The sequence below is a fragment of the Thermobia domestica genome, chromosome 5, assembly GCF_964235325.1.
Source record: "Thermobia domestica chromosome 5, izTheDome1.hap1.1, whole genome shotgun sequence".
Taxonomy (NCBI): domain Eukaryota; kingdom Metazoa; phylum Arthropoda; class Insecta; order Zygentoma; family Lepismatidae; genus Thermobia; species Thermobia domestica.
The window spans coordinates 180862195-180888765 of record NC_137458.1 but is presented as its reverse complement, the minus strand read 5'-3'; the positions used below and the strand labels follow the sequence as shown (position 1 = coordinate 180888765).

The 26571-nt window shown below is 36.2% G+C and overlaps 1 protein-coding gene across 6 annotated transcripts in view; it reads right to left on the bottom strand.

The window, feature by feature from the left end:
- LOC145686307 (uncharacterized) overlaps window positions 1–26571 on the bottom strand; it is a 1046376-nt gene that overhangs the window by 254114 nt on the left and 765691 nt on the right. For all 6 annotated transcript variants that reach the window (XM_081759457.1, XM_081759458.1, XM_081759455.1 and 3 more), the window contains one exon: window positions 17512–17768. In XM_081759457.1, coding sequence (XP_081615583.1) covers window positions 17512–17768 — 257 coding nt within the window. The remainder of the gene's footprint in view (window positions 1–17511; window positions 17769–26571) is intronic.

Here is a 26571-nt window from a genome sequence, read left to right as displayed (position 1 = left end):
ACTTTTTATGGTGCGCTGTGTAGGCTAAGGACGAAGCTTTTAGACACTGGTACATTTGGTCGAGTGTAGCCCACAAGAGGGAAATAATACAAACAAAAAAGGGATTTTTTTTAAAAAAATTGCCCCTAAAATCTGGAATTAAATTTTCTGCAGCTGGCAACACTGCTATCAGACTCACACAAACTATCTTAAAATAAGATTTGGTATCCTTATAATATATCCTACAAGTATTGTGACGATATCTAATAAAGCAAGCATATCAATAAAAAAATATCTCATTCTACTTTTAAAAAATCACAGTTATCTTTCCAATTAGAGAACAAGGTCTAGTGTAAACCTCAACTGTACTTCCCCTAATTATCCTATTGAAACATTCTATAGTGTGTTGTGTAGGGCAAAGACGAGACTTCCAGACACTTGTACGTTTGTTCCGGTGTAGCCAACAAGAGAGAAATAATAGAGACAAAACAGATAAGTTTCCCAAAATTTCTCCCTAAAATCTGGAATTAAAATTTTCTGTAGCTGGCAACACTGCTACCACACAGACACAAACTATCTTAAATTAAACATTAGTACACCACTAATGTATCCTACAAGTATTATGGCGATATTTAAGGAACAAAGCTTCTATTTACAAAAATATATATTACGGTAAACAGAAAAGTTGGGAAAAACTAGAATAATCAAGGGTTAGAACCTAAATATGAATTTTTCGTGCGCCCCCTAATTACCCCATTGTAACGATCTGTACTTGCGTTTATTAAGTAAGGACAAATGTTGGATTGGCGTAAGTTGACTTGCACTCGAACGTATAGGTACGGATTTATAAACAAAATTTTCGATTGTTTGACCAAATTTTGGGAAATTTTAATTTTCCTAATTGGCAGCACTGCACGCAGATCCGTCCAATTGATGTCAACAGTTAGGTATTCATCCGAGGTATCTACCTGGCAAGTCTTAAGGAGGTCTTTCTACAACGAAGGAAGCTACAGGAGAAAAAAGAAGTAAAGGAAATTTGAAATTAGAAAATTCTCGAATGACGTGAAATTTGAGAAGGAAATTCGACACCAGAAGAAAAATAAATTAATATAATAAACTATGGTCCAACCATGTTTGGCGAGAATAATATCCCGATATCTTAATTAGTGTCCATACAGGAGCGGATTAAAAAAGCGACATGCCCGTACATGCCCGACATGGCCGGGCCGACTTGATGCCACCGAGTGTACATTTGATTACATTTTTTTGACTACTAACCCGTGTTGTTGTTGTAGTTATAGTCTCTAATAATAATATGGTTGTTGTAAACAATAACTTTATAAGGAAAAATTTTCTCTCCTTTTTACATCTTAGTTCCAACACTGTTGATGGGAAATGCAGGGTGTTTCAAAATGAATACCGGGCTTTTAAGTCTTCATAGTTCTTATTACATTTTACGTACAATTATTAGCGATGCATCAAGTAAAAGAGCACCTCAAACAGTCTTTGCTACAAGTGTTTCATGTGAGATTCATTCGTCACATGGCACACATCTAGTCGACAGGCGAGAAAGGTCCATAAACTTTCCGCCATATCATACAAAACACATTCAATTTAGGGGAGTCTCGTTTCAACTGTACCATCTCCTGAGGATTTGCTGACGACCAGATGCAAACATTATAAGTGTTCACATTAGATCTTAGGTGAAATGTCGATTTATCACTGAAGACGACACAATCCAGAAAATCTTCATCGTTATGCAGGAATATTTCACTTGCGAAATTGGCACGTAAACCGTATCTGTAGGCTTTAGACCTGTAGCAACTGCAAACGATAAAGACGTAGTTGCAAGTGTCTCCTTAATATTCTTCACACAGACGGTTGCACTGTACAGATTCAGTCTTTATTAAGACACAAAAAGCTTTCTGCTCTCTAGTCTCTGTCTTTGCTACTTGCTCTTTCTAACGGCAGACAGAAGAAACAATGCATGTACATACGTGCGTACAAAACTGTGAGTTGCTCTTTCATTTGATATAATATTTATAATTGTAAGTTAATTGTAATAGATACTACAAAGTTTCAAAACCCTAATATTAATTTTAAAACACCCTGCATTACTTCAAATTGTGTCATCCTATATTCATGTCTTGTATATACATATCATCAGGGCCAGCCCTAGGCAATTTGTCGCCCCGTGCAATGGCATAATTTGCCGCCTCTCCATTTCTCCAGAAAGAAAAAATCTTGAAAGTAATGATTTTAAGTATGCTACTCCAGCATGAACAACGTAAAAGCAAACACACCTGCAGAGGAAAGATGGTAATCCTTTTTATAGAATTCAATATCGAGCTTCAATCTCAATGTATCAGTTTGCAATTCCAGTGCAACTTGCTCTTTTTTTTATTTCTTGATTTTTCTTCTACATCTGTTAACATTCTTTTTTTTTTTTAAAAAAAAAATTGTTTCTATCTTCAATGATAAGGAACTTGTTTCTGACAAAAACAAGACTAGTTGTCATATCAAAATTGTGATAACTTATTAAATGGAACAGATATTTGCTACTATTTGAGAATTGAATTCTTGCATTTGACAACAATCAAGCAATTTGTGCTCGGATTTATTCGACCATTTGCTTTAGCATTGCCCATGTGACCTTAAACTAATGCAACCTAAACATAATTTATGAATGTAGTATTCAAATAGGTCAGCTTAGTAAATGTAACTGCCATCATCATGAAGTCTGTTTCCAACAAGAAATATTTAATTTAAATAATATACTTATGACAGATTTTGTCGGACCCTCCAAACTTGCCGCTTCATGCAAATGCACGTGTTGCATATACGGTAGAGCCGGCTCTGCATATCATATATATCTAGTCTACAAATTATTCATATATGATATTTAGAAAAATACCATTAGGCAAATTAGTATTAGTTTTTACCTTTAGACAAGTTATTCGAATTTTATACTGTTCGTGACATTATTTTCTTAGTTATTAAAGGCCTGCTTTCACGAAAAAACAAAATTTCATTTCTGCTTTTATTTCTGAGTTGATATTGACGAAAACTGCTGAAACCCGAATTGTTAATAGGTATGCTACTCATATAAATTGTAAAATATTTGTAGCGTATTAGTATCTAGCGTTTAATTTATGTTGCATTTTACGGTGATTACACCTACGTAAAAGTATTTCATACTTAAATAGACGTAAGATGCATTACAAATGACTATTTGAAAAAAAAACTAAATTTAGAAAAAAACGAGAGGCAATGTTTTTTTTCTAAAAAAGCGTACATTTCTGAAAAAATACGAACGGTTTTTTTTCTATTTACAACACTACTTGGAACTCATTTTTGGCCCATACTACAGCAGTAAGGACGTGTTTAGCCCTTACGTATTCATCAATTCTTTTCCAAAAAGGTTACTTGCCAGACGCTTACGAATGAAGTTGATACGGATGACGTAATTTTATGTTTTGGCATTTCACCTGTGAAGGAGGTCGTCTCAAGTCTTAGACCCAGAGAAATTGAATGTTTTTCATGTTAGTATACGTCAGAAGTATCAGTTTTGTAGATTGTAAAAAATTTATGAACAGTCACACAAGGAATCGAACTCGTATCCCCAACATTATGAAACTAACGCTGAAACCACTACTCTAAGACATCACTGCTCTGGGAGAAAGAGAAAATGGAGAATGTAATTCAGTAATTACATACTTTTACGATTCCAGTGTAATAATGCTGAAATTTCTAATTTCAGTCATGATAAAATAATAAAGTATTATGCAGAAAGAATAGTCCAGAGAAGTCAATTTTAAATTGACAACTTATATGTACGGAGGCACCGCCATATGCTCTCACCTCGGGCCCTGATTTTCGACGGCACGGCATTGGACAGCCCACCCAACCAGGTACATTCTAGGAACGTGCCATTTAAGTTCCATATGTACCGTTTACGTACCTGGTACTTGAAACATGTACATTTCAGATGCATAGCACGTGTCGCTAGGTACGTGCCTTTCGAGGAATTTCTGACACTTGAAAGGTACTTTTACATGCTTCACTGGAATGTGAGGAATGTGAATGGCACATACCCCATGTACCATGGCATGGTTGTGCGTAAGTTGCTTCGTATTGCGACTAGGGTTGCCAATTTAGCCCCTTTGTGACGAGATCTGGCCATTTTGAGAACGTCGTTAGTCACATAATTTCCAAAGAGCCAATAGTGGCTTTTTAGCCATATGCTTTTCACTTCTATAGCCACTTTCTGAGTTTAGCCACATTGTAATATAGCTATTGTGTGTGTCATTTTGCAATTTTCTGACGTTTGATGCGTTCTCTAGGTTGTAACATTCTAAACCCCACTGGCAGAATTGTCCTCATAAAATTAGCATTGATGGTTATATTGTGACGTTACACAGCAGAGAATTAGTTCAAAACCTGTACGTTAAAACTAGACGTTAAATAAAATTTTCGGGAAGACGTAAGTTTAAGTATAAACTAACTCCTTAAAGAAATTCAGCCTGATAATATAGACATCCTTTAGGAAATGGTTATCCTTCCTTTTCCATTATTATTTGGCTATGAAACAAATGCCGGAGACATATACAACCGCTATATACAACAGTGTGGTGTTGGAATGTGTACTGATTAGGATGTGATGTTTTATTTTATGTTTTTGAAAGTTCAACACTTCCAATGTACCCGTAAAAATGTACTAAAGAAATAGTGCCCATGTTTTTTAAATATTCAATTAGAACTGGACAATCTACATGAAATTTGCAATCGATCAGTGAAAACGTCATCTTTCTAGAGCCTGTAGTTCCTGAGATCTCATTGTCGAGAAACATATATGTGTATTTTAAAAGAGCTCCAAAGATGGCAGCACAATTCATTTGCATGTATTTCGGAGAAGGCTTACTAAAGGCAAAGGCCTTTGAACAATAATTTAAAAGGATAAACTTTGTGAAAAATATTTATTTCAGTAATTTATTTAAACTACACTCTTTTAAACATATTTGTCTTTGTTATAAACGTGAAATCACAAATAACCGTAAATCAAAGGTTTGAATGCTAAGGTTATAGGTTAGAGCTCGGTCGCTCGTAAATGTTACTGTAGTATTTTAATAGATAGTTAAATTGCCACACAGATGCCGGAGGAGGGTATATATTTTCAGAGTTAGTTGCTTGGCTTTTTTTAAAAGTACAAGCTTCTAAATTCGAACGTAAAAATGAAGCGTTAAGGTTTTAGTATTTAAGTACTCGCACCCCCAGTTGCATAGCACTGCCCTAAGGAACATTACTGACATGCCTAGTACATTCCTGGCACATGCCAATGCCACGTAAATGTGTCAAGTACATACACGGTACGTGATATACACATCATAGATACATTCCTCGGTATGTGTCATGCACGTACTTTTGGGCGGAAGTAACCTTATTCCTTACATGTGTATTTCACATGATTGCTCTATTCACGTACCTATCATGTACATTCCAATGTACCTCGAGGAACATTCTTTACACATGATCAGTATGTACTTGTGTTGGGTGGGAGATACTCATATTGAATGGAATTTGGTGTTTCAGAGCTCTGGCTTATTTTTTTATGTTAATTAATTTAACGAAGCTTACTGTCTTATGATCATCAAAAGCTTTAGGGTACTTCCCGTAGATATAGAAAGGTGAAGTAAAGCTTCGTATAGCAATGAAGTAAAGAAATAAAAGGCAACAGGATGATATTTCCCTCCGCAAGTCCCTTTCAATGTAGTGTGTTATTTATTCAACAAAAACACGTGCAATCCAATCAGAAAATTCACAAAATATAAAATATGTAGCCAAGTATCGACTTTGCAATAATAATAATAAAGGAATAGCAGAATTACAATATCAGTTACGTAAACATAACATTTCAATCAAGAAAAAATAATAAATGTCACACCGGGATTCGAACCCGGTTGACTATAATGGCAGCTCTCTGTTCTCACACTTTGCAATCAATTCCTTAGACAAAGACAAGAAAATAAACTAGTAGTTATGTTAGATAATCATAGCACACACTATTTCTAGACGTGTTGATATAATTCGAAGAATGTGAAATTAATTTATATCGTCTTTTCTTCTTTGGAAACTAGAAAGCAAAGAAGAACTGTATGGATGGGCACGAGCGAGTTCGAGCGAGTTTTCACTCAAACTCGACTCGACTCAAAAAAGACATCTTTGAGCTCGACTCGAGAACTCAACTCCAAAGATTTCCTCCAACCTGACTCGAATTTGACTCGAGTTTCGATACGAGTCGAGTCAAAACGAAGAAAATCGAGTCAAATGCTGTTTGTAGTTTCAAGTACTTTCTTCAAGTATCCTACATAAACAATATAATTTTTATCAATGATGCTACTACTACTACTACTACTACTACTACTACTACTTATTATTATTATTATTATTATTATTATTATTATTATTATTATTATTATTATTATTATTATTATTATTGCAAACTCGAGACTTGGATACATATTTTATATTTTATGAATTTTCTGATTGGATTTCAAGTCTTATTGTTGAATAATCAACACACTCCACTTTAGGGGGTTTGGAGGAGGGAAATATTATCCTGTTGCTTTTCATTGGTTTACTTGCACGCTACACCAAGCCCGGATACTACATTTCACCTTTCTATATCTACGGGAAGTACCCTAAAGGTTGTGATGATCATAAGAGAATAAGTGAATAAGTAATGAGATCAATGACCTTTGAGTATTAACAACATTTCAAATATCAGGTTGTGAGAAAAGTCATGACGTATTTCGGTAAAATATGACAAATGATGGTTTGTGGATATACTAGAGTTATTCGGATCATGCAATAGTTTGTCATGAATAGCTAAGACGTTGAGAGTTTTGTGTACTAGTATTGCTCTTTATTTGATTTAGTTTTCAGATTTGATCAGAGATGGCGTGGGTCAATGAAAACTTGACCGACCACCCACCGCGACCCACTCTGTCCCATGATCCACCACCCAACTTGGCTCTTCATGACCCACTACCCACCATAACCCACTCCGAACTACTATCCATATGAAACACTGATCCACTAAAACACATCGTCATCAACTCTGACACATGATCCACGTCCTCTTTTCTACCGACAAAAGAGTGTATACTTGTAATAAAACCAGGTTGCCAAATTCTAACTAATCGGAGTTTGAATTTCTACGGTCAATCTCTCAAGCTCCGCTCTGTTACAATAATGATGGATCTGACCTTTATGATATAAAATGGTAAAGTCTTTGTCATGGGCAAAATTACGATGAATTTCAATTAAATTATCATGGTCTAATTATTTCCTTGTTGAATTATCGATACTTCTCAGTTTAAAAGCGGATGAAATTTGAAACTCCCAAATCAAGGTACGTAGACCAACATACAGAAGCTTACATTACAAATTTTATGTCTATTTTTCTCACAACATAATGGGTTCATTGCTCTGTGCTCTATGCGTTCCATATAATAAACAAGCTTTTAGCAATTAGTATAAAGCGCATGGTAAGCATATATGGATACATGATGCGAAGCACTGTACTTTTGGTTGAGTTGATTTTGAGTTTAACGTCCCTTTCAGCAGAGAGGCTATATGAAAATGGACCTACCCCATGCCGTAAACGTCGCCAACACCTTGTTGCCCACTTGCGGGTAAACGTTGATCGTCAATATAAAGACCAGACGGTGTTGTACTGCCGGCAGGGTTTCGTCGAGTCGAAACAGATATGTCGCGTCGGGTTGTTGAAGTTCCCACCGCGTCGCAGCGAGGATTCGTTTGGGTCCGCGCTGTTTCGATTCGTCGCGGAGCATCGCGAAGGGACCAACACGAACTATCGCCAGTCATGAGCATGCTGTTATTATTGTATATTATTTTTTCCTGACGAAATGTTCCTAAAGTGAGCTCCGGGGGTCAAATATAACCACTGCCTCAACATCATGAAATGAAAAATCTCGAGTGCGATAATTGTATGAATTTAGATGGTAAATGTCGTCGATCATTAGAAAGTAAGTATGGGAGAACTATGAAATAAAGTAAATAGACACTCGTCATTTTGTTATAAAATTACATTTTATCTTATCCCAAACAGTTATCGTCTCATATATACGGTTAAAAGAGCACTCTGATTGTCCAGATTAAAACGATCTCAACGGCTTATCCCTTTATAAGAGATGTCTCCTTCATCATCTCCGCGGCGAAATCGGAAAAACACCCGCCCACTAATGAGAAGGTTGGTGGTTCGAATTTCCTTCAGGGTAATTTTCTGGTACCTTTTTAGTGTTTTTCAGACTCACCTTAATGTAATCAAATCACAGATATAGGCGATTTAACATATTTTGAGGGAGTATTTTGTGGTTCATTGGCGTTTTGTCGCGTCAGAAGATGCTGTCTACAATGCAGTGAGCACAGACGTTCGTTAAATGAATTAAATTTAAAAAAAATAAATAATCCAATGCCCTGAAACACCAGATTCCAATCAATATAAGTATTTGTCCAATGCCGTGCCGTGAAAAATCAGGGCCCGAAGCGAGAGCAGATGGCGGCGCCTCCGCACAGATGAGTTGTCAATTTAGAGTTGACTTCTCTGGACTATTCTTTCTGCATAATACTTATTTTATAACGACAGTAATTAGACTGTTTCAGCATTATTACACTAGAATCGTAAAACTGTGTAATTACTGAACTCAGTACAGCTCCATTTTTCCTTCTCCCAGTACAATGTTTTCTTAGAGCAGTGGCTTAAGTGTTTGTTTCATAATGTTGACGACGCGAGATCGATTCCGGGTGTGGGAATTCAGTAAACTTTTACAATCAACAAAACTGGTATTTCTGATGTATACTAACATGAAAAATATTCAATTTCTCTGGGTCTAAGAGTTGAGACAACTTCCTTTACAGGTGAAACGCTAATAACAGAAAATTACGTCATCTGTATCAACCTTCGTAACTGTCTGACAAGTAACGTGTTTGGACAAGAGTTGATGAACATATAAGGGCTATACACGTCCTTACTGCTGTAGTATGGGCCAACACTGAGTTCCAAGGAATTGTTCGTTGCTGTGCACAAATTGCTAATAGTGATCGAACTTATAATTGGGATCGCTAGCCACGAGAATTATCCTATTTTAGATGTCAACTCTCGTTTCTATTTAGAAGAAGCGCGAAAGAAAACGCATGGTTGTCATGAGCTACCAAATCTTTATATTCCATTTCTTGTCATGATATGATAATTCTATCTGTAAATCTGTAAACGTAATAATATTTTTGCGTTCATATATAAACCTAAGAAACATCTGACATGCTCTATATCTTTTCTGTTCCTATGAATACCTTCGACTATGTTACTTTTTCTTTCCTTCTGTGGTAATAATAATAATAATAATAATAATAACGGAATGACAATTATAGCAGCAATTACATAAACATTATCTTCCCATTCAGAAAAATTAATAACTTCTACGACGTGATTTGAACCCAAGTAGCCGCAATGGGAGTTTCCTGCTTTTACAACTTCTTTTAAACAAATCTCCCCAACCGGAGTATTGTTCGCCACTGGCACTTCATCTCCTATCGACGTTTTCCAAACACTACAGGAACACGAACACAGAAATACTGAGGACAATTAAAATTCCGACCTTGCTCTTCAGATAATTCGAATCCCTAGTGGATTGCGCCTCGTGATCATGTGGCCTCCATTTGCCACAAACTCCTCATATGAATATAAGAAAATAAACTAGTAGTTATGGAACATAAACATAGAACTGTCTATTTCTACACGTGTTGATACAACTTAAAGAATGTGAAAATAATATCTGTCGTCTTTTCTTCTTTTGAAATTGGAAGTTATATTAAAAACGAAATGTAATGTAAGTCGGGACCATCCCTGCAACTGATGACCAGCACCGTAACTTAGATTATTTTCTGGTGGGCGGCCTTTGGCGTGGGAGACTCGGGTTTAATTCCCGGCGGGGCTCATGTGGTTAGGATTTCACGTTAATCAATAGTTCCACGTATCATATAGCTTCGCTGCTGAACGGGACGTTAAATTCAAAATCAACTCTTTTATGGGGGGGCAAGCATTAATAAGCTTATTTGGGTCCCTAGAAAAAGTTTATTTCTAATTATTGTGCCTCCTCTCTCCAACTTTCTCTTAATCTTTATGGGCTCACCGGAGCCTGTGGTCTCTCCCGCACGACAAGGTCTGCGGTTCCGTTAGTTACTCCCTAGGCCCACTGCATACATAGCAAAATTATTAAGGGAACAATTTTGGTAAATCTCACAGCCATACAGATAAATATTACCTAAATGGGTCCACGACTCATTTTTGTTCTATTTACCTTTTGTGTGCTATTTTGTTTATGTAATGTAGCAACCCGATTTGATGCTTCATTTCTAATTTCATGTTCCTATCGGATATGGGGTAAGAAAATTTTGTCTGAAATTGGGCCCCCTCGAACGTCTGGGGGCTTCTCTGGAGGGAAGTTGCCCCCCCCCCCACAAGTTACGGCTCTACCGATGACGTAGGATCAACTGAAGAACATTTCTTGATACTTTCTTCATTGAGCAACGTTTATATAACTTGTTTTTGAGTTAAACAAGGAAATCTCGAGGGAGTTATTAAGACAGTCAGACAAGTAGCTTATATTTTCTTATTTATAATTTCATTTATATTATACTCACATATATTTTTGTTATATTTGAGTATTTTGTTTATATTTTTCCATGATACGAGTTTAACTAGGTGTTAGTTTGGGTGCAATTTAAATGGCGCGTTGAGTGAGTTGTTAGCGTATTGAACTTTTATTTGGTGGACCCGGGTTCGAATCCCGGACAGGCTGAAGCTTTTTCAAGCTTTCTTGTTTCAATTTCAATGCATACTCAGTGTGATAAGCAAGAACTTCTCTCTTCCAGAAAGAAGAAGATATTGGAATGAGGAGAATTGGAGAAGGTTCCTCAATGAAGGCAATCATTTACAAAGTTATTTCCAGCAGTTGTTCTAGATTTGATATTTTCAGCTACTTTCAAGCTTTTTCTGATTCATATGTGATCAGTGTTTTTATTTCTTTGATTATACACTATATAATAAAAAAATACATTACATACACAATAATATTGAGATTAACGTATGATATTCATTGGACAACACGTTCTGAACCAGAGAGATTGATCTTAGAATGGAGAACTAACTGTTTCGTTAGTCACCTACTTTACAATTTTACTCGCATAAACACGTAGATCAGAGCTACCAACTGCTGTCAGTGCCGAGGAAAGTCACGTGTAAGTTGAGTTGCATCTGTCTAGGCGTTCTCACGACTGCAAATTATCTGGACCCCAAGTAATAGAATTAGAGGGGAATTACTTTTGTAGCTGGGTGTAATCAACTGGATGTAGTAACTGGGTGTGGTAATTAGTACGTTTACTCAACTTACTGAACAAATAATCTGGTTTCTCAGTTTTTAAGATCCTGTATATAAAGCAAACATAATCCAAATATCTTCTATGAAACATTGTAGAAATATCATGCTCATTTAAAACAGGAAGTATATGAGATCTTTTCTTAGTACAGAAAGCGTATCTTAACGTAGAATTTTGAGCTAGTTGAATTTTGTAAACAAGTTTGTTTGGTAATTTGGGACCGAAAAGAGTATCGCAATAATCAAAAAGTGACCAAATTAGTGTTTAAACGAGCCGTAATTTACAAGTAGCTGTGAAATCTTCGCGAAATCTGTACAGGTTGCGTAATATTCCAAATGCTTTTCTGTGTTGTGACTGAATATGGTCATCCCAGTGGAGAAATTCATTAAATATTAGCCCTAAATTTTTAGTAACTAATACACGTGGAATTAGAGAGTCATTCACCGCCAGTTTTATGTTTCTGTGCACAACTGTCTTTAACATTGGTCGCGAGCCAATTGCCATATACACGGATTTACCAGGATTTAATTTAAGACCGTTTGAAGTACACCAAAGGCTGATTCCGTAAGATCACTATTCATCAATGACACATCCCTTTCAAGAGTTTGAAGACTTGTAGGCAGGTAAAGTTGGGTATCATCTGCATAAAATTGAGGTTCACAGAACCGAATAACTTTTGGTAGATCAGCAATATATAAGGTAAATAACACCTTGTGGGACACCTGCATTTAGAAACATCGTTTGTGATAGTAGAGACCTATTACCAGGAAGTACAAGTTGCTGACTTCTTTCATGTAAGTATGATCTGAACCACTTTCTCGCGATGTGTGAAAAGCAATAGTATTTTAGCTTAGCTAACATTAAATGATGATTACCGTATGAAAGGCCTTGTTAGATCAAGAAGCGTAAGTAGAACAAGTTGCTGATCAGTTTCACACAGGATATCATCAGAAATCTTAATCAATGCAGTGACTGTACTATACCGTGCACGAAATCTGGACTGTAGTTTAGGAAGTAGTTGATTTGAGTCTATATAATGTAACATTTGTTGATGAACAATTTTCTCCATAACCCAAGATGAAACCGGAAGAAGACAAATTGGCCTAAATCATTGAAAGCAGAAATAACTGATGTTTCGGGCGCCTCTTTCCAAATCTGAGGATATACCCGGTTTATAGAGTATAATTTATAATATGGGTTAAGGATGATAATATATAAATCAATGCGGACTTAATCATTTTAATATTAATTCCATCAGCTGCTATACTGTTAGAATGAATTTTGGTTATCGCATTTCTAACGTCATTGTCAGTGACTTTATGAAAATCAAAATGTTCTAGTATATCGCTCATCGAATTCGTTTCCAAATTTTTAAGATTTTGAGTTAGCAGGTCGCTAGATATTTTGATTGCATCAGTCACGCTGCAGAAATGCTTATTTAGTGTATTGAGATCATCGACACTGTAAAGAAATTATCAAGTGTTCGCATTTCCTTGTTTACTTGAAATGCCCCAATGCTTCAGTTCATTCCAGGTTTCCCTAGTGTTCAATTTTTGCGCGCTAAACATCAAAGAAAAACATGCTTGCCGCTCTTGTCTCAGAACTGGTGCCGTGAAGTTTCGTAGCTCCTTATAATATGACCAATGTTCGGGATTGCCAGTACGTTTATATTTGCGGAGGGCATTGTCTCTGAGACGCATTAACAGTTTTGTGTTTGAACTCACCCAAGGAGCTCTCTTTCTTGACAGTTTTATAGTCTTACCGGCGCTTATTTTTCATATATAGAGAGAAGGTTAGACGAGAGAAAGTCAATCTTTTGGTTAATGTTTCCGACATCCTGTAGAAAAGACCAATCTACATTTTCTAGGTCCTTTTCGAATTCAGTTTGGTCGAACATGGAAAAATTTCTGTATGTGACGTATTGAACTTTATCGCGTGGTTTTACCAAGTTCATTCGTGCAAATGAAAGGCAGTGGTCTGATTTACCTATCGGAACATGACATGAGATGTATGAATTAGGTTCGTATCATCAACAGTTATAATGTCAAGAAGAGTTTGCGAGTTATCAGTGATTCCACTTGATTCAATTATTACTTGGGATAAGCCGAAAGTATCAAATATGAACTTTAAGAATACTGTTTAACATTTTGTTGGGTCTAAGAAGTCACAATTCCTATCACCAACAACTAACAGATTGTCGATAAGTGGATATAAATTAGATAAAAGATTTTCAACAGTTTTAAGTCTCATGTAAGGGATATGCGGGGCGCGGTAGAGAGCAGAAATGCTCAATCGTTTGATTCTGTGTTTCAGTACTATATTTAAATTCTCAATTTCGCTACTATCAACGACGATATCTATCACTCTAACATTTAGGTTTGACTTGTAGTATATAACGATGCCACCACCACCCTTAAAATCTATATCTGATCTTAAAACAGAATAGCCAGGTATGTTTATAGAAGCAGGTGGCATGGTACTATCTACCCAACTCTCTGTAATAATTACAATATCAAAGTCATTTCGATTTATTACATAATCTAGTTCGTCGAGTTTGGCACCAGGGATCTGACATTGGCATGAGCTATTGTAAAAAGACTAGACATTGCTGGATCAGAAAAACAGTCAGCATTTAGGGCTGAGTCTCAAATACGCTCGAGGGATTCGGTTTTAGATACCAACTACCTAGGTAGATAGGCAACAAAATTATTTTTAAAATAAATAAATACAAATATTACCTGTAAAAATATTCGTACTGATGCTGAAGGTGAGAGGTGAAGCTCTACTGTGCGATTTTTTGTTTAGAATGCATGAACACAATCTCATTGGAAATGTACCTACAGAAATTAGACCACTATTTTTCGGAGCGTCGCTTATAGCGCTAAGGAAGAAAGGTGGGGATATACGTCCCATCGCTGTCGGTATCGTTTGGAAACGGCTATCAGCTAAGATAATATGCCAAAGAATTAGGGAACCGTTATCTACTTTCTTGTCATCACATCCTTTGGGAGTGTGCGTTCCTCATGGCTCAGAGGTTACAGCCCATGTCGCTCGACTATATTATTCTCATCCCCACAAACAAGAGAAAATGTACTTGAAACTAGATTTCTGGAATGCATTCAACGAAATCAACAGAGGCTCTATGCTTACAGCTAAAAAAACGCACTTCCCTTATATATATGCCTCCATACATCAGTGCTACTCACAGCCTAGTCATCTATTTTTTGGTAAAGATATCATACTCTCCCAGGGAGGTGTTCAAGAAGGCGACCCCCTAGGACCTGCTTTATTTGCGTTAACATTTCAATCTATTGTCAGAAATATCCATACTGAGTTAAACATTGGTACCTCGACGATGGGACTATGGCTGGAGACAAGGAGGATGTCCTCGAAGCTTTGTCAAAGATTCGTACTCAATCTCGTGACATTGGATTACACCTCAATTTCTGCAAATGTGAAGTCGGTTTCCTGGGAGTCTCAAACGAACAGGCTAACACCCTTTATTCCCTTTTCAACGAAGTTGCACCTGGAATTCAACTTATATCATCCGACAGAGCCTCCATTTTAGGTGCAGCGCTACACACTGATACTCGACGCATTTTGTTATTGGACAAGATATCTAAATTAGATCTCTTCTTCCCTCACCTAAGATATCTACCCACTCAGCTTTTTATCTCCTACGGGCCTCATTAGCCATTCCTAGACTGTTATATTTCCTTTGTAGTTCTCCATCCTGGCGTGAGACAGATCTTTTGGAACAATACGATGAATCCATCCGACTTGGTCTAGAATCTTTTCTGAACTGCTCTCTCACAGATAACGCATGGCTACAAGCATCTCTCCCAGTGGATCACGGAGATCTAGGAATTCGTCGAGCCCTTGACTTAGATATTCCATCTTTCCTTTCATCCATGTATAGCTCTATGCCTTTAATAACTTCTCTTCTTCGGCAGGATATTAATCAGGATTCAGAAGCTGAAATAAATGATTGTATCTCCCAATGGATATCGTGCGGCGGACTCAATCTACCTCATCTTGATAAGAGAAGTTTTCAATCTTCATGGGACGCTCCTCTTATAGACTCCAGATTATCTTCTATTCTTCAGCCCTCCACCAATACTGAAGAAAAGGCACGTCTTCTTGCTACTTCTTCCCCTGAAGCAGGTGCTTGGTTACAAGCTATCCCATCTTCATCCCTAGGGCTGCATCTTCCCGACGAAAGTTCTCGAATCGCTTGTGCGTTACGTTTGGGAGCAGATGTCTATGAACAACACCAATGCCCTGCTTGCGGAAGTTTAGTGGAAAAGAAAGGTGTACATGGCCTAGCATGTGTTCACAGTGCTGGCAGATACTCTCGACACTCCACTTTTAACGATCTCATTATGAGATCCCTCATCTCTTCTGGAAGGCCTTCCGTGAGAGAGCCAATGGGTTGTAGTCGCTCTGATGGCTAGAGACCTGACGGAATGTCTTTGGTGACTTGGAAACGAGGTAAGGCTTTAATATAGGATTTCACTTGTACCGATACCCTAGCCCCCTCTAATCTTCCTTCATCTTCCACAAAAACTGGGACGGTTGCAACTCACAGAGAATATGAAAAGAGACGAAAATATAACAACCTCTTGGACAAATACCACTTCGTCACCATAGCCATTGAAACTTGTGGCTCCTGGGGTCAGGAAGGTCTAAACTTCATTAATGAAGTTGGATACCGCATAACTCTTAACACAGGCGACATCCGAGCTTCATCCTATCTTATACTAAGAATAAGTATGGCTGTGCAAAGAGGGAACGTAGCAGCAATGCTAGGAACTCTCCCCCCGGGAAAAGCTTTGGACGAAATCTTCCTTTTGTAAACACTCTCCTCTCCCCAAACTCTCGCAATTGATACTAAACGAAAAATCAACCATTCTCATATATTTAAAATATTTAAAATATAATTGACCCTAGGACCGTTTCTTATGGCATTCACTTTGAAAGTTTCCAATTTTGGACAGTATATTTTATGTTACCTAAATAGCTACATTCCTCAAGCTTATATAGCAGAATTTTGTGTTATATTGTATCAAATAATAAATGTTTTTTCTAACTGGAATACAAATAAAGGATCTAGTTAGGCATATATATAAAACCAAATCTAGTGAGAGTTACGAAATTAATCGACGACGAATAGTATGATATTGCAGGAATAAAGAAAATAAGAACATACACATACACTGTAGATGTTCTATAGGTTCCTAGTATGATAAGTTCTTTGAAAAAGAAGTCACTTGACGAGATGGTGAGACAGATTTGTGGATGTAAGTTGACGTAGCACAAATACACAAACACAGAACAAATACATACGTGAAAAATAATTAAAAAAAACAATGATATATGGGGAGTTGAGATTAATACTTAATAATGATTAAAAGAGTAATAATATATGTACGAAGTTTAGAGGGAAAAACACGCGCCAACACACACACACATACACTTATTACGATATAGAGGAAAATTCTAAAATTATTTTAATTAAAATATTTAAGAAACCTTCCTTAGTTGTATTAATCTTCTCTTAGTGTTTTCTTGAAAATAATTAAGAATTTCCATGTATTAGGCTTTTAAAACCTTTAAATTTACTCTTTATCTCATTGCTAAAAAATGTACTTTCATTTTTAACATAACTACTTTAAAAATCTGTAGAGGAATTTCCCTTATTATTATTAATTTTAGACATATGTACATTCTCTTCGAAATCAAATTATATATATGAACATTTCGTACTTCAATATAAAATAAGAGTTATAGGTTAAATAAATAAATAAATTCACATTCACTTAAATTGCATGTGGTTGCTTAATTTTTATAGAAACATCTTGTGAAATAATGATTCTTACGATCAAACGCGTAATCAGAAGAAACATCGTGACTCGCCGCAACTACCATAATTGCGGATTTTTGGCGGTATGCTTTTTTATCTTTTGAAGAAAACTATATACAAATTATGTAATTTGAAGAATAGCTATACATTTTCTCTTATAGTACTGCTATTACTAATTATTTACGTTACCAGAAATTATTTTTGGACAATACCTTCTGTTATAAATTGGTTTCAAAGGATCCCCAGCTATGCCAACGTAGCCCCATCTGTCCTCGTCTGTTCCCTGCTTCAGATATACGACTTTACACGGAGCATCTTTTAGTTTTGACTTCAGAGCATCATAAAATCCTAGGATTATGGCTTTCTCGGAACAAATTTGTTTTAAGCCTTCGCTAGTGTCGAGAAATGTTGCATTTGTGACATCCATGAAATTTTCCTTCAGTCTTTTAGCTAAGGGATCACTAGAATACTGAAAGAGAGAAAACAAAAATTATATGTGTCTGATATACAAAATATATTTTGTTCATACATTCAAGCACAACATTACTTATTGGAAAGGATCTTTGAATCAAGAGATCAAATTCAAATAAAAGATTTATGTTTATTTTTATCTGTAGTATTTTCACTTTAGACTAAAAGAAATCAACTTCAAATCAAGTAATAATTTGTCGTACTATAATGTTCAAGTCATTATTACACATTGCCAGCAGAGTTCATATTCTATCTACGTTGATTTAAAATGTCTGACGTTCATTGCTGAAGGGAAACAATATAGCCTATTTCACTTATTTACTCCATCTAACCAATACGTGTTTGGAGAGTCCAGTTCACATGTATTATGTCCCGCAAAATAGAAGTTCGCATTATACTGTAACTTCCACATTTATATTACTAACTCAGTTTTCTTCATATATTATTGCTTCTTTGTGCTTTCTTTGACAAAGCAGTGTAGTAATGAATAAATGTTTATGATTTTTGAGAAAAAATAATGCAAATCGAGAAAATTATAAGCAAAAAACCTTTATTGTTATGAAACCTTAGTCAGTCAAAAAATTAGGCGAAAAATATTTCAGGGAAATTAGAAGGAAAATGACTCAACACACTACACAGGTATTTCGGAACATTCACAAAAATATATGCGAAGTGTAAAGAAGATTAGAAGATTAAACTGCGTAATTCTGCGATCAGGATAGAATTCACACTTTATCCACAGTTCCAATATGCAATACCAGTCAATATCTTTAGTTGAAGTTACTGAAAAAGCATAAAATGTCTATTTAAAGTTCCAAGTGTGAACATGCGTTTGGAGCGATTCTATTAGCAATATTGCAACGTACTCTGTTGTAAGTTACCCACGTGGTCATGCGGGTTTAGTCATACTGTTGGAATTCTAGAAACGAGGATGTTTGGCAGTTCGAATACCCTAACAGCACAAGATGTGCTAGGCATATGCCATTTCGGTGTCCCAGCTACATTTCAGGTATCCGACACCTGGCAAATATGATACTTATGTGCTAAGTATGTACTTCAGCTACCTAGTTTTAGGTACTTGTTACACCTAATTGATATGCGCAACTATGTACCACGAATATAGCATTTATATACCTACCTCAGTTTCTCACTCTAACAGTCATTTTTTTATGTCGTCACTTGGGACATACATCTGTCATGTTCTAGATACGTCCTTTAGGTATCCTCGTCGCCATAAGTGCCTTTACATCGCAGTGACGGGTATGTGACCGCGCAGTACTCCAAGGAAGGGATGGTTGTATAAGAATTTGTGATTAATTTTGAAGAGTTTTTATTTTGACTAGGGAATTAACATAGGTGAAGGGAGTAAAGACACAGATTTGAAGCATCAGTTCACTGTTATTGAAGCATCAGTGCACGAAAAGATTCGTATTCTCAGTTTTTCTATTTATTGTTTTATATGTTAAGTTGAACACCACAATATGTATCACTGATATCGCAGATCGTATTATTTTTTAAAATCGTGTTTGTAACCTATTGTCAAAACATTCATCTCCAGACATGATGTAGAGAGAAGAGAAAGAGATACGACATCTGTAATATATGTATATGTGATTCTCTAAGTAACTGTAGAAATTAGTTAAAGGACACATAGGAGAGCGAAAAGGAGCTCTAGAAGTCTGAACTTTTTAGAAACGTCCTAGATAGGTGAAAATATAGTTAAAAATTGTAAAAGGTATCATGTAAATTACCTCTCTTTTCTTATATTCTAGTATACTTTTTCTTTCACATCCAAACATCTCTATTCAGAATTACGAGATAAAGGCGAAGAGATAAACATTTCCATTTCAAGAATTATATCAGGAAAAAAATCTTTTGACTTAGACTAGGTTCAAACTCGCAACCCTTGAATCCATGGCTCAGCGCTCTACCGATTGAGCTAACAACTACTGTCGGAAAAGCAACATTTCTACAACTACCGGTTGCCGAATGGTGTGTATTAACCAAGTTTGCCGAGATAATTGCTTCATATAGCTATAATAATAATAATAATAATAATAATAATAATAATAATAATAATAATAATAATAATAATAATAATAATAATAATAATAATAATAATAAAGCAGAAGAAGAACAGAATCTAAAAAGTCACATATGTTAAAAGTTTGACGTGCAGAGTAAGTCCTAATATGAGATTTTATTAATTATATATAATAAATGTAAGCGTGGTTTATTCGTGCGTGCTACTCAAACTGCGCAACTCACTACCTAGTCCCATAAGGGTTGTACGCGTATGGTACAGTAGCCTTGCGTCCTCCAACCGTGAAGAATGTTTCTGTTTGAACCTATGCGTGTCCTAAGAGGAAGGAGGAGATTGAAAGAAAGAAAAGTGGTTTAGAAATTATGCAAACGTAGAATATGTCACGAGGTGAGGTGATATAGAATTCAGCGTGTCTTTCAGCTACTACCCTATACAAGACGTACATCTACGACTTAACGTGGAACCCGAACCACACGACTCCTGACGGGAATCGAAACCCGTATCACCTCTAGTTCTATTATGGGAGACACAGGAACATGTCAAAATAATCGAAAATTTCTTCTATCTTTCTGGATATAGAAAACAAAGTTGATACCAGATATAAATAACGAAAAAACATATGAATTTAAATGTAAAATTTGAGTCCAAAATACCCACTTATAAACAACTGCTGAATTTTAGAAAATAAAGACATGTAAATTGAAGTTATGTGATTAACTTGGAGCTTCAAAAACCAACACCCAGAAACCGCCGTGTAAAGTCTAACTGATGCAAATTTTTTTTATTGCATAACTTGCTTTCGGCTAGGCGGGGAGTCCGGCCCCAGACGCTTGCATTTGCTCTTTCTCCGACCTCTCACTTCTCATATCCCTAAGACCTCTGATCTTAAGTGGTTTCGAGATATGGCTATCTTATTGTAACAATTTCAACTCCCAACTTTGTCTTCCTGCTGTTTTTCTTCTAACCGTAATATATATATATATATATATATATATATATATATATATATATATATATATATATATATATATATATATATATATATATATATATATATATATATATATAAAACGCTGAAATAATCTTTAATCAGGATGTTTCTACTCTTAAGGGATTTTGGAATATGGCCATTCTATTTTACCAATTACAATTTAAACCTTTTTTTTCTAAGGAAAAATGAAAAAACGCAGGAACATGTCTTTAATTGTTTTACTTGCAAAACCTAAACACCAATTTTCATTCCCGGCGGGAGCTCATGTATTTCGAATTCCACGTTAATCAGTAGGTTAACGTTTCATATAGCTTCGCTACTGAATGGGACGTTAAACTCAAAATCAACTCAACAAATTTTCATGTCAATAACCTTAACGATTTTCGAGTTATGACCATCCAATTATAACAATTGTAACTTTACCCTATTTTCTTCCTTTCTAGGGCAAATATCATAAAAACGCTTACATACATATCTAATTATTTTAAATGAGAAGTCCATATACCAAATTTCATGTCGTTAACACTGAAAGATTCCAAGGTATGGGCATTTTAAGATAATTGCCACTCCTCTTTCTCCCTTTTCCCTTCAAATTTCCAAATATTCTTCTTTTAGTGGGACCTTACATTACAAATCATATGCCCTTTCTAAACTTCAAGTTTCTAGCTTAAGCGATTTGGCCTAGCGTTGATCAATCAGCCAGCCAGAACTTGTTATTTTATATAGAAAGATACATAATAAGCAAATTAATGACAAAAATATTACTACAAAAGCAATATAGCAAAGAACTCATATACTGTGTTAAAATATGTAGATATTCATTCATTTGGTAAAATTCATAGAACTAAGGGCACAAGTTTAGCGTACGCGCGTTTGGCGTGGGAGACCCAGGTTCGATTCCCGGAGGGAGCTCATGTGATTCGGATTCCACGTTAACCAGTAGGTCTACATATCATATAGCCTCGCTGCTGAACGGGATGTTAAACTCAAAATCAGCTCAGCTCTGCTAAGGGCATAAGCAGCGTGGACCTACGGCTTTTTGGGTCCAACCACAGATGACAAAATTACACCCCTATTGCTTTACAATTGCTGTAAATCTCCCTGCTTTGGAAATGAACGGAACTTCACATTCGCTTCACCAACTTTTCTATTTCGTGTGTTCATTTTAAAGTCGTACACAGCGCATGAGGGCATTGCTAAAGTTTTCAAAGTCAATGTAAGAAATACAGATGATTTCTATTTACACAATGTGTACAGTAGAAAATATTTAATAATATTCCACATAGAAAATATCATACACAACAGTGTGTAAGAAATTCATCAAATGTTTAAAAATCAAAGAAAACGTACTTCAACACAAATGCAATTAAAACCTGACTCTGAGAGCGCAATTATGTTATCTTGTTCGAAGGGTCAGTGATTTTGTGTCGAACAGGCTGAGCGTGGGCTTTCCCTGTCTTATGTTTGGCAACATTGCTCTTGGTCAAGTGGTTTATTGCTTGTGCCTTTAGGTATTTGCCCTAAAGCTATACAGCGAGTTGTGTGCGTTCTTCCTTCCCTGCCCCTGGCTGGCGAAAATATCATTTGCTTTTCATGCATTGGGATAAGGGACAAGACACTTTGCGACCTTGGAAGGGAGTAACATATAAAATGATCGAAAACGACAACTGATGTTCATGTAGAGTTCATAGTTTCGAGGTCGCTGAGATGGTTAGGCGTAAAGCTATCAGCTATTTTCTTTTAGTGATTTCTTCATATACGTCTACCAAGTTAACGAATCAGTGATAGAACGTTCACCTCTGGTGCTTGGGGTCACGGGTTCGATCCCAGTCCCCGCCAAGTGAACTTTGTGGTGGATAAACACCGTGTGCATGGGTTTTCTCGGAGTTCTCCCGTTTCCTCCCACTTTCTTCATTCCACCATTTCATTCATTATTCATCATCACAGTCTCCTTTAGCCTAACCAGCATAACCGCGGGACGTAAAACTCAAAGATTTCATTTCATTTCATTTTCAAGTTAACGAACCTTGACTTATCTGCGTACAGTGGTTGGTTAGTGTGTCCTCGATGGCTATTTTTACTTTTTCCATGATCATCTCATACCAAACAGTATTTTTTATGTTTTGAAAAAGCTTGATTCTATCAATTCGTTAAACAACAATGTTTCTTTTTTTTCTAATCATGTTTCTTAGTATTATCCTCTTCATTCTAACTAATTTAAATATTTTCAATAATTCAGAATTTAGACTAAAAAATGTTACAATGATCAAGAATTGTGTAAGAAGAGGACTCTTCATTTCTAATCATTGTCATAACCGGAAGGGAAAACTTAAAAAAATTGAAATAACTTAGCAGACGTAGAAAATCGACGGAAATAATAAACATCAACTATTAGTTGACTCTTAGAAGTATAGTATATAGTTCTCAACCCAAGTAGAAGATGCACTCTTTGCTTCATGAAAATAATAAACATTTTCCAAAAATAATTACAGAAAAGTAATTTACTGAGCGATCGTAGGTTACTGGTTAGCGTTGACCTTTGTAATTGGAAGTCTCCAGGTTCAAATTTCGATACGAGGCATCCTGACTAGTGATTTTGCAGTACCACTGGGCGAATACCGGGATACTTTTAATACATAAGCTTTGGCAAATTTTCTTGAAAACTTATGTTGTTAATGTTTCAGTGTGAAATGGCATTTTGCTGCATGGAAAATATTTTTAGTAAACAAAATATAGTAGATGAATGGTTAGTATAAGGGACTCCTACTTGTTTTCTTTAGGTTCAAATCCCGACTGTTCTTATTGATTTTTTCTTTTAGTTACGCTCATATGTTGCGCTCCAGAAGTTCAATTTTGAATTAAATGTAGTCGCAGCTAGTTTAAACTGAAATTATTTTCAAAACTTTTTGCTATTATATGTTTTTGTTTTACTTGCGATGTTTCAACTTTGATATTAGATCTTAGACCTTAATGTAACTCATTTTCCTACGTCATATTATGATGAATGTTTTCACAACAACGATAGTCGGGCGGTAATACAGAATTCCATTGTTACTGCAGGGCCGGATCTTGAATCCTGCGAACTACGCGTTCGCAGGAGGCGCCAGGTGAACAGGGTGCCAAATTAGAAAAATGAATTTTGTTTTAAATGTAAATATTCATTTTAAAAATGTTATTATGAAAATTTTTCCTCATATAGCTTCGAATAAATATTGTACAGACTGAGATACAGATAAAATACATCAAAAGGACAATAAAGTCGAATCTTCGCTTGGTTGGCTGTAAAACACCCCTTTACAAATGAAATGGACTCGCACATCACTTTCTTGCTGTACTGTACTGTGGAGTTACAACCACAGTTATTTGCTCAATTATCAGTTCTTTACTGAAAGAATGTGGGGATAGCACTTCGCATGACAAGAGAGAAAGTACGTGGGGATCTGAACAGTACAGCGCTGAAGTAATTAATTGGGGATGAATGAAATGAAATGCATGTTTTCTAATAGAAGAAATCACAGAGACACAAAGGTTAGGAAAGGAAAAGGTTTTACTGTACCTCAGCTATTTCGATATGATGAGCCTCTTCAAATATCGGGTGAAGCCTTATCCTCCAATTCGTTGAGTGTTTCCGTCTGGTATCGATCCCGGACCTCACGTTCGAGAGTGAAGAACCTCTCGACCTCAGGGCAACAGCTCCCAGATGTCCTGGCCTCTTCAGAATGACACCTCTGTCATGCAATGGTTGGTGAGGGCCCAGGCGTGCCGACCGACTTTCAATTGCTGCTACGACGACTCTTCTGAATAGGGGTCCAAAGTGTGTTTCTGGCGGCTTCTGTACACTTCTCACCTCGAGGGTCCCGTGTCCCCTGGTTTTGTTCTACTTTTTTGCTTTCGCTTCTTCCTGGTGCTCCGCACGTGGATGACTAGCTCATCACAATTATCTTGGTCAACAGGGAAGTTTGTTAATTGCTGAAACGGCGTGGCTGAGCTTGTTTTGATGAAGTTACGGAAACTCGGAAGAGAATGGTAAGCATGAATTTGTATTGGGATGAGGTGACAACATAGGGAAGTCTCTTCTTTATTATTTAATAATTACAATTTCTTGTTTGAAGAACAATAACAACATACAGGGAGATTTCAAAATAGGCGCTAAGCCTGATATCCTCTAGAAATTGATGCCAATGCCACACTCACAAGAGATGCTAGTTTGAGGAAAATTTCCATGGCACAGGATAGATCTTTTAAAGAGGGAAAAGGGATATTTTACGAATATGAGATAACATCAATGTAAATTTAGCTTTCCAATAGATGTTGTATTAAGCACTATGACCGTAGAGCTAAAGACTGGTATTCTTTCCACAATCCCACCATATGCACAAAATACAAATATAACAGACTCTTCATTCCTTTCTCAACAGTTAAGGGTTGAGAAAGATCACCGTAAATGAAATGCACATTATCAAAGTTGAAGCAAGCATGGGCACCCAAAAGGGGACGAAAGGGCCAGGCCCCAGCTGGCTTACGACAAGTATAATGTATATGTATAATTTCTTAAGATTTTCTTAATACAAATAAAAATACCAAACGTAATATAGTAACGAGGGAGATGGCCACCCTAAAAACATTCTTCGGGCCCCCATGCAAGCAAGTAGGCTTTTTTGTCCATTCGTCCAGGGAGTGGAGCGAATACTAAGAAAAGACGGGCGGTACAAATGGGTTCTTTAAAAATCATTTCTGAGGGAAATTTTAACTTAAGTTCCTAATGAATCACAATCGCTGTCCAGTGCGCATTTTCGCCGATCCCAAGAGGTTCAGCCAAAACATGGCTGAAGTAGCATTCTTATTGGCCACGTACCGATGACGTCACCTGTTATTATTATTATTACTACTACTGCTGCTGCTTTTGCTTTGGATCTGTATAGTGCAAGGGCAAACTTATTTTAATGAAAGAAGTTTAATGGAAATTTTACAAAATAATCGTTAGATCACTTTGGATCTGTATAGTACAAGGGCAAACTTATTTTAATGAAAGAAGTTTAATGAAAATTAAAAAAAAATAATCGTTATATCACTTTCTGAATATTATTTCTAAATTATTTTAACAAAAGAAATGTTACAAAACCATTTTTAAATAAAAAAAAATCCTTAGGCAGGGTTTGAACCCACGCCGAAAACAATTTTTCTTATTAGCATGCTGCACTAGCTCACTCAGCTACGAGGGCCGACAGCAGCTAGCTTTTACATTGTGCTATATGTAGGTCATGACTCATGATGTCTTATCTGTATCGGCCAATCAGATCAAAGGATATCTGAAGCTCTTGGGATCCGCGAAAATGTGTCCAGTGCTTAATGCTTACTTTGTTAATATCTATTAGTCATTTGTCATTCGTCAACATTTTCATTTCTATCCTAAGTCATTTCGTTTTTGTTTATATTTTTAATTTATAATGATGTGTGCTTTCACTTTTTAATAGTACTTTGTTTTTCATGTAATAATAATGACCAACGATATAAAACCAAGTGAGCATTTTATCGGAAAAGAAAGCTACAAAACGTGAAAGAAGATAAGAGGCAACCGAAGGCTCTAAAAAAGTTTCTTTCGAGTGCTGGACAAAATTAGACAAATATTGAGGTGGGGAGTTGTCAATATCAGTCACTGTTAACGAAGCATTTGCAGGTCGACATTCTTTTGAAGCTGACAAATTTATTTTAACCTGATTCCAGTAATTTAATTGTTGAATTAAAATGGAACGATACGGTCATTTC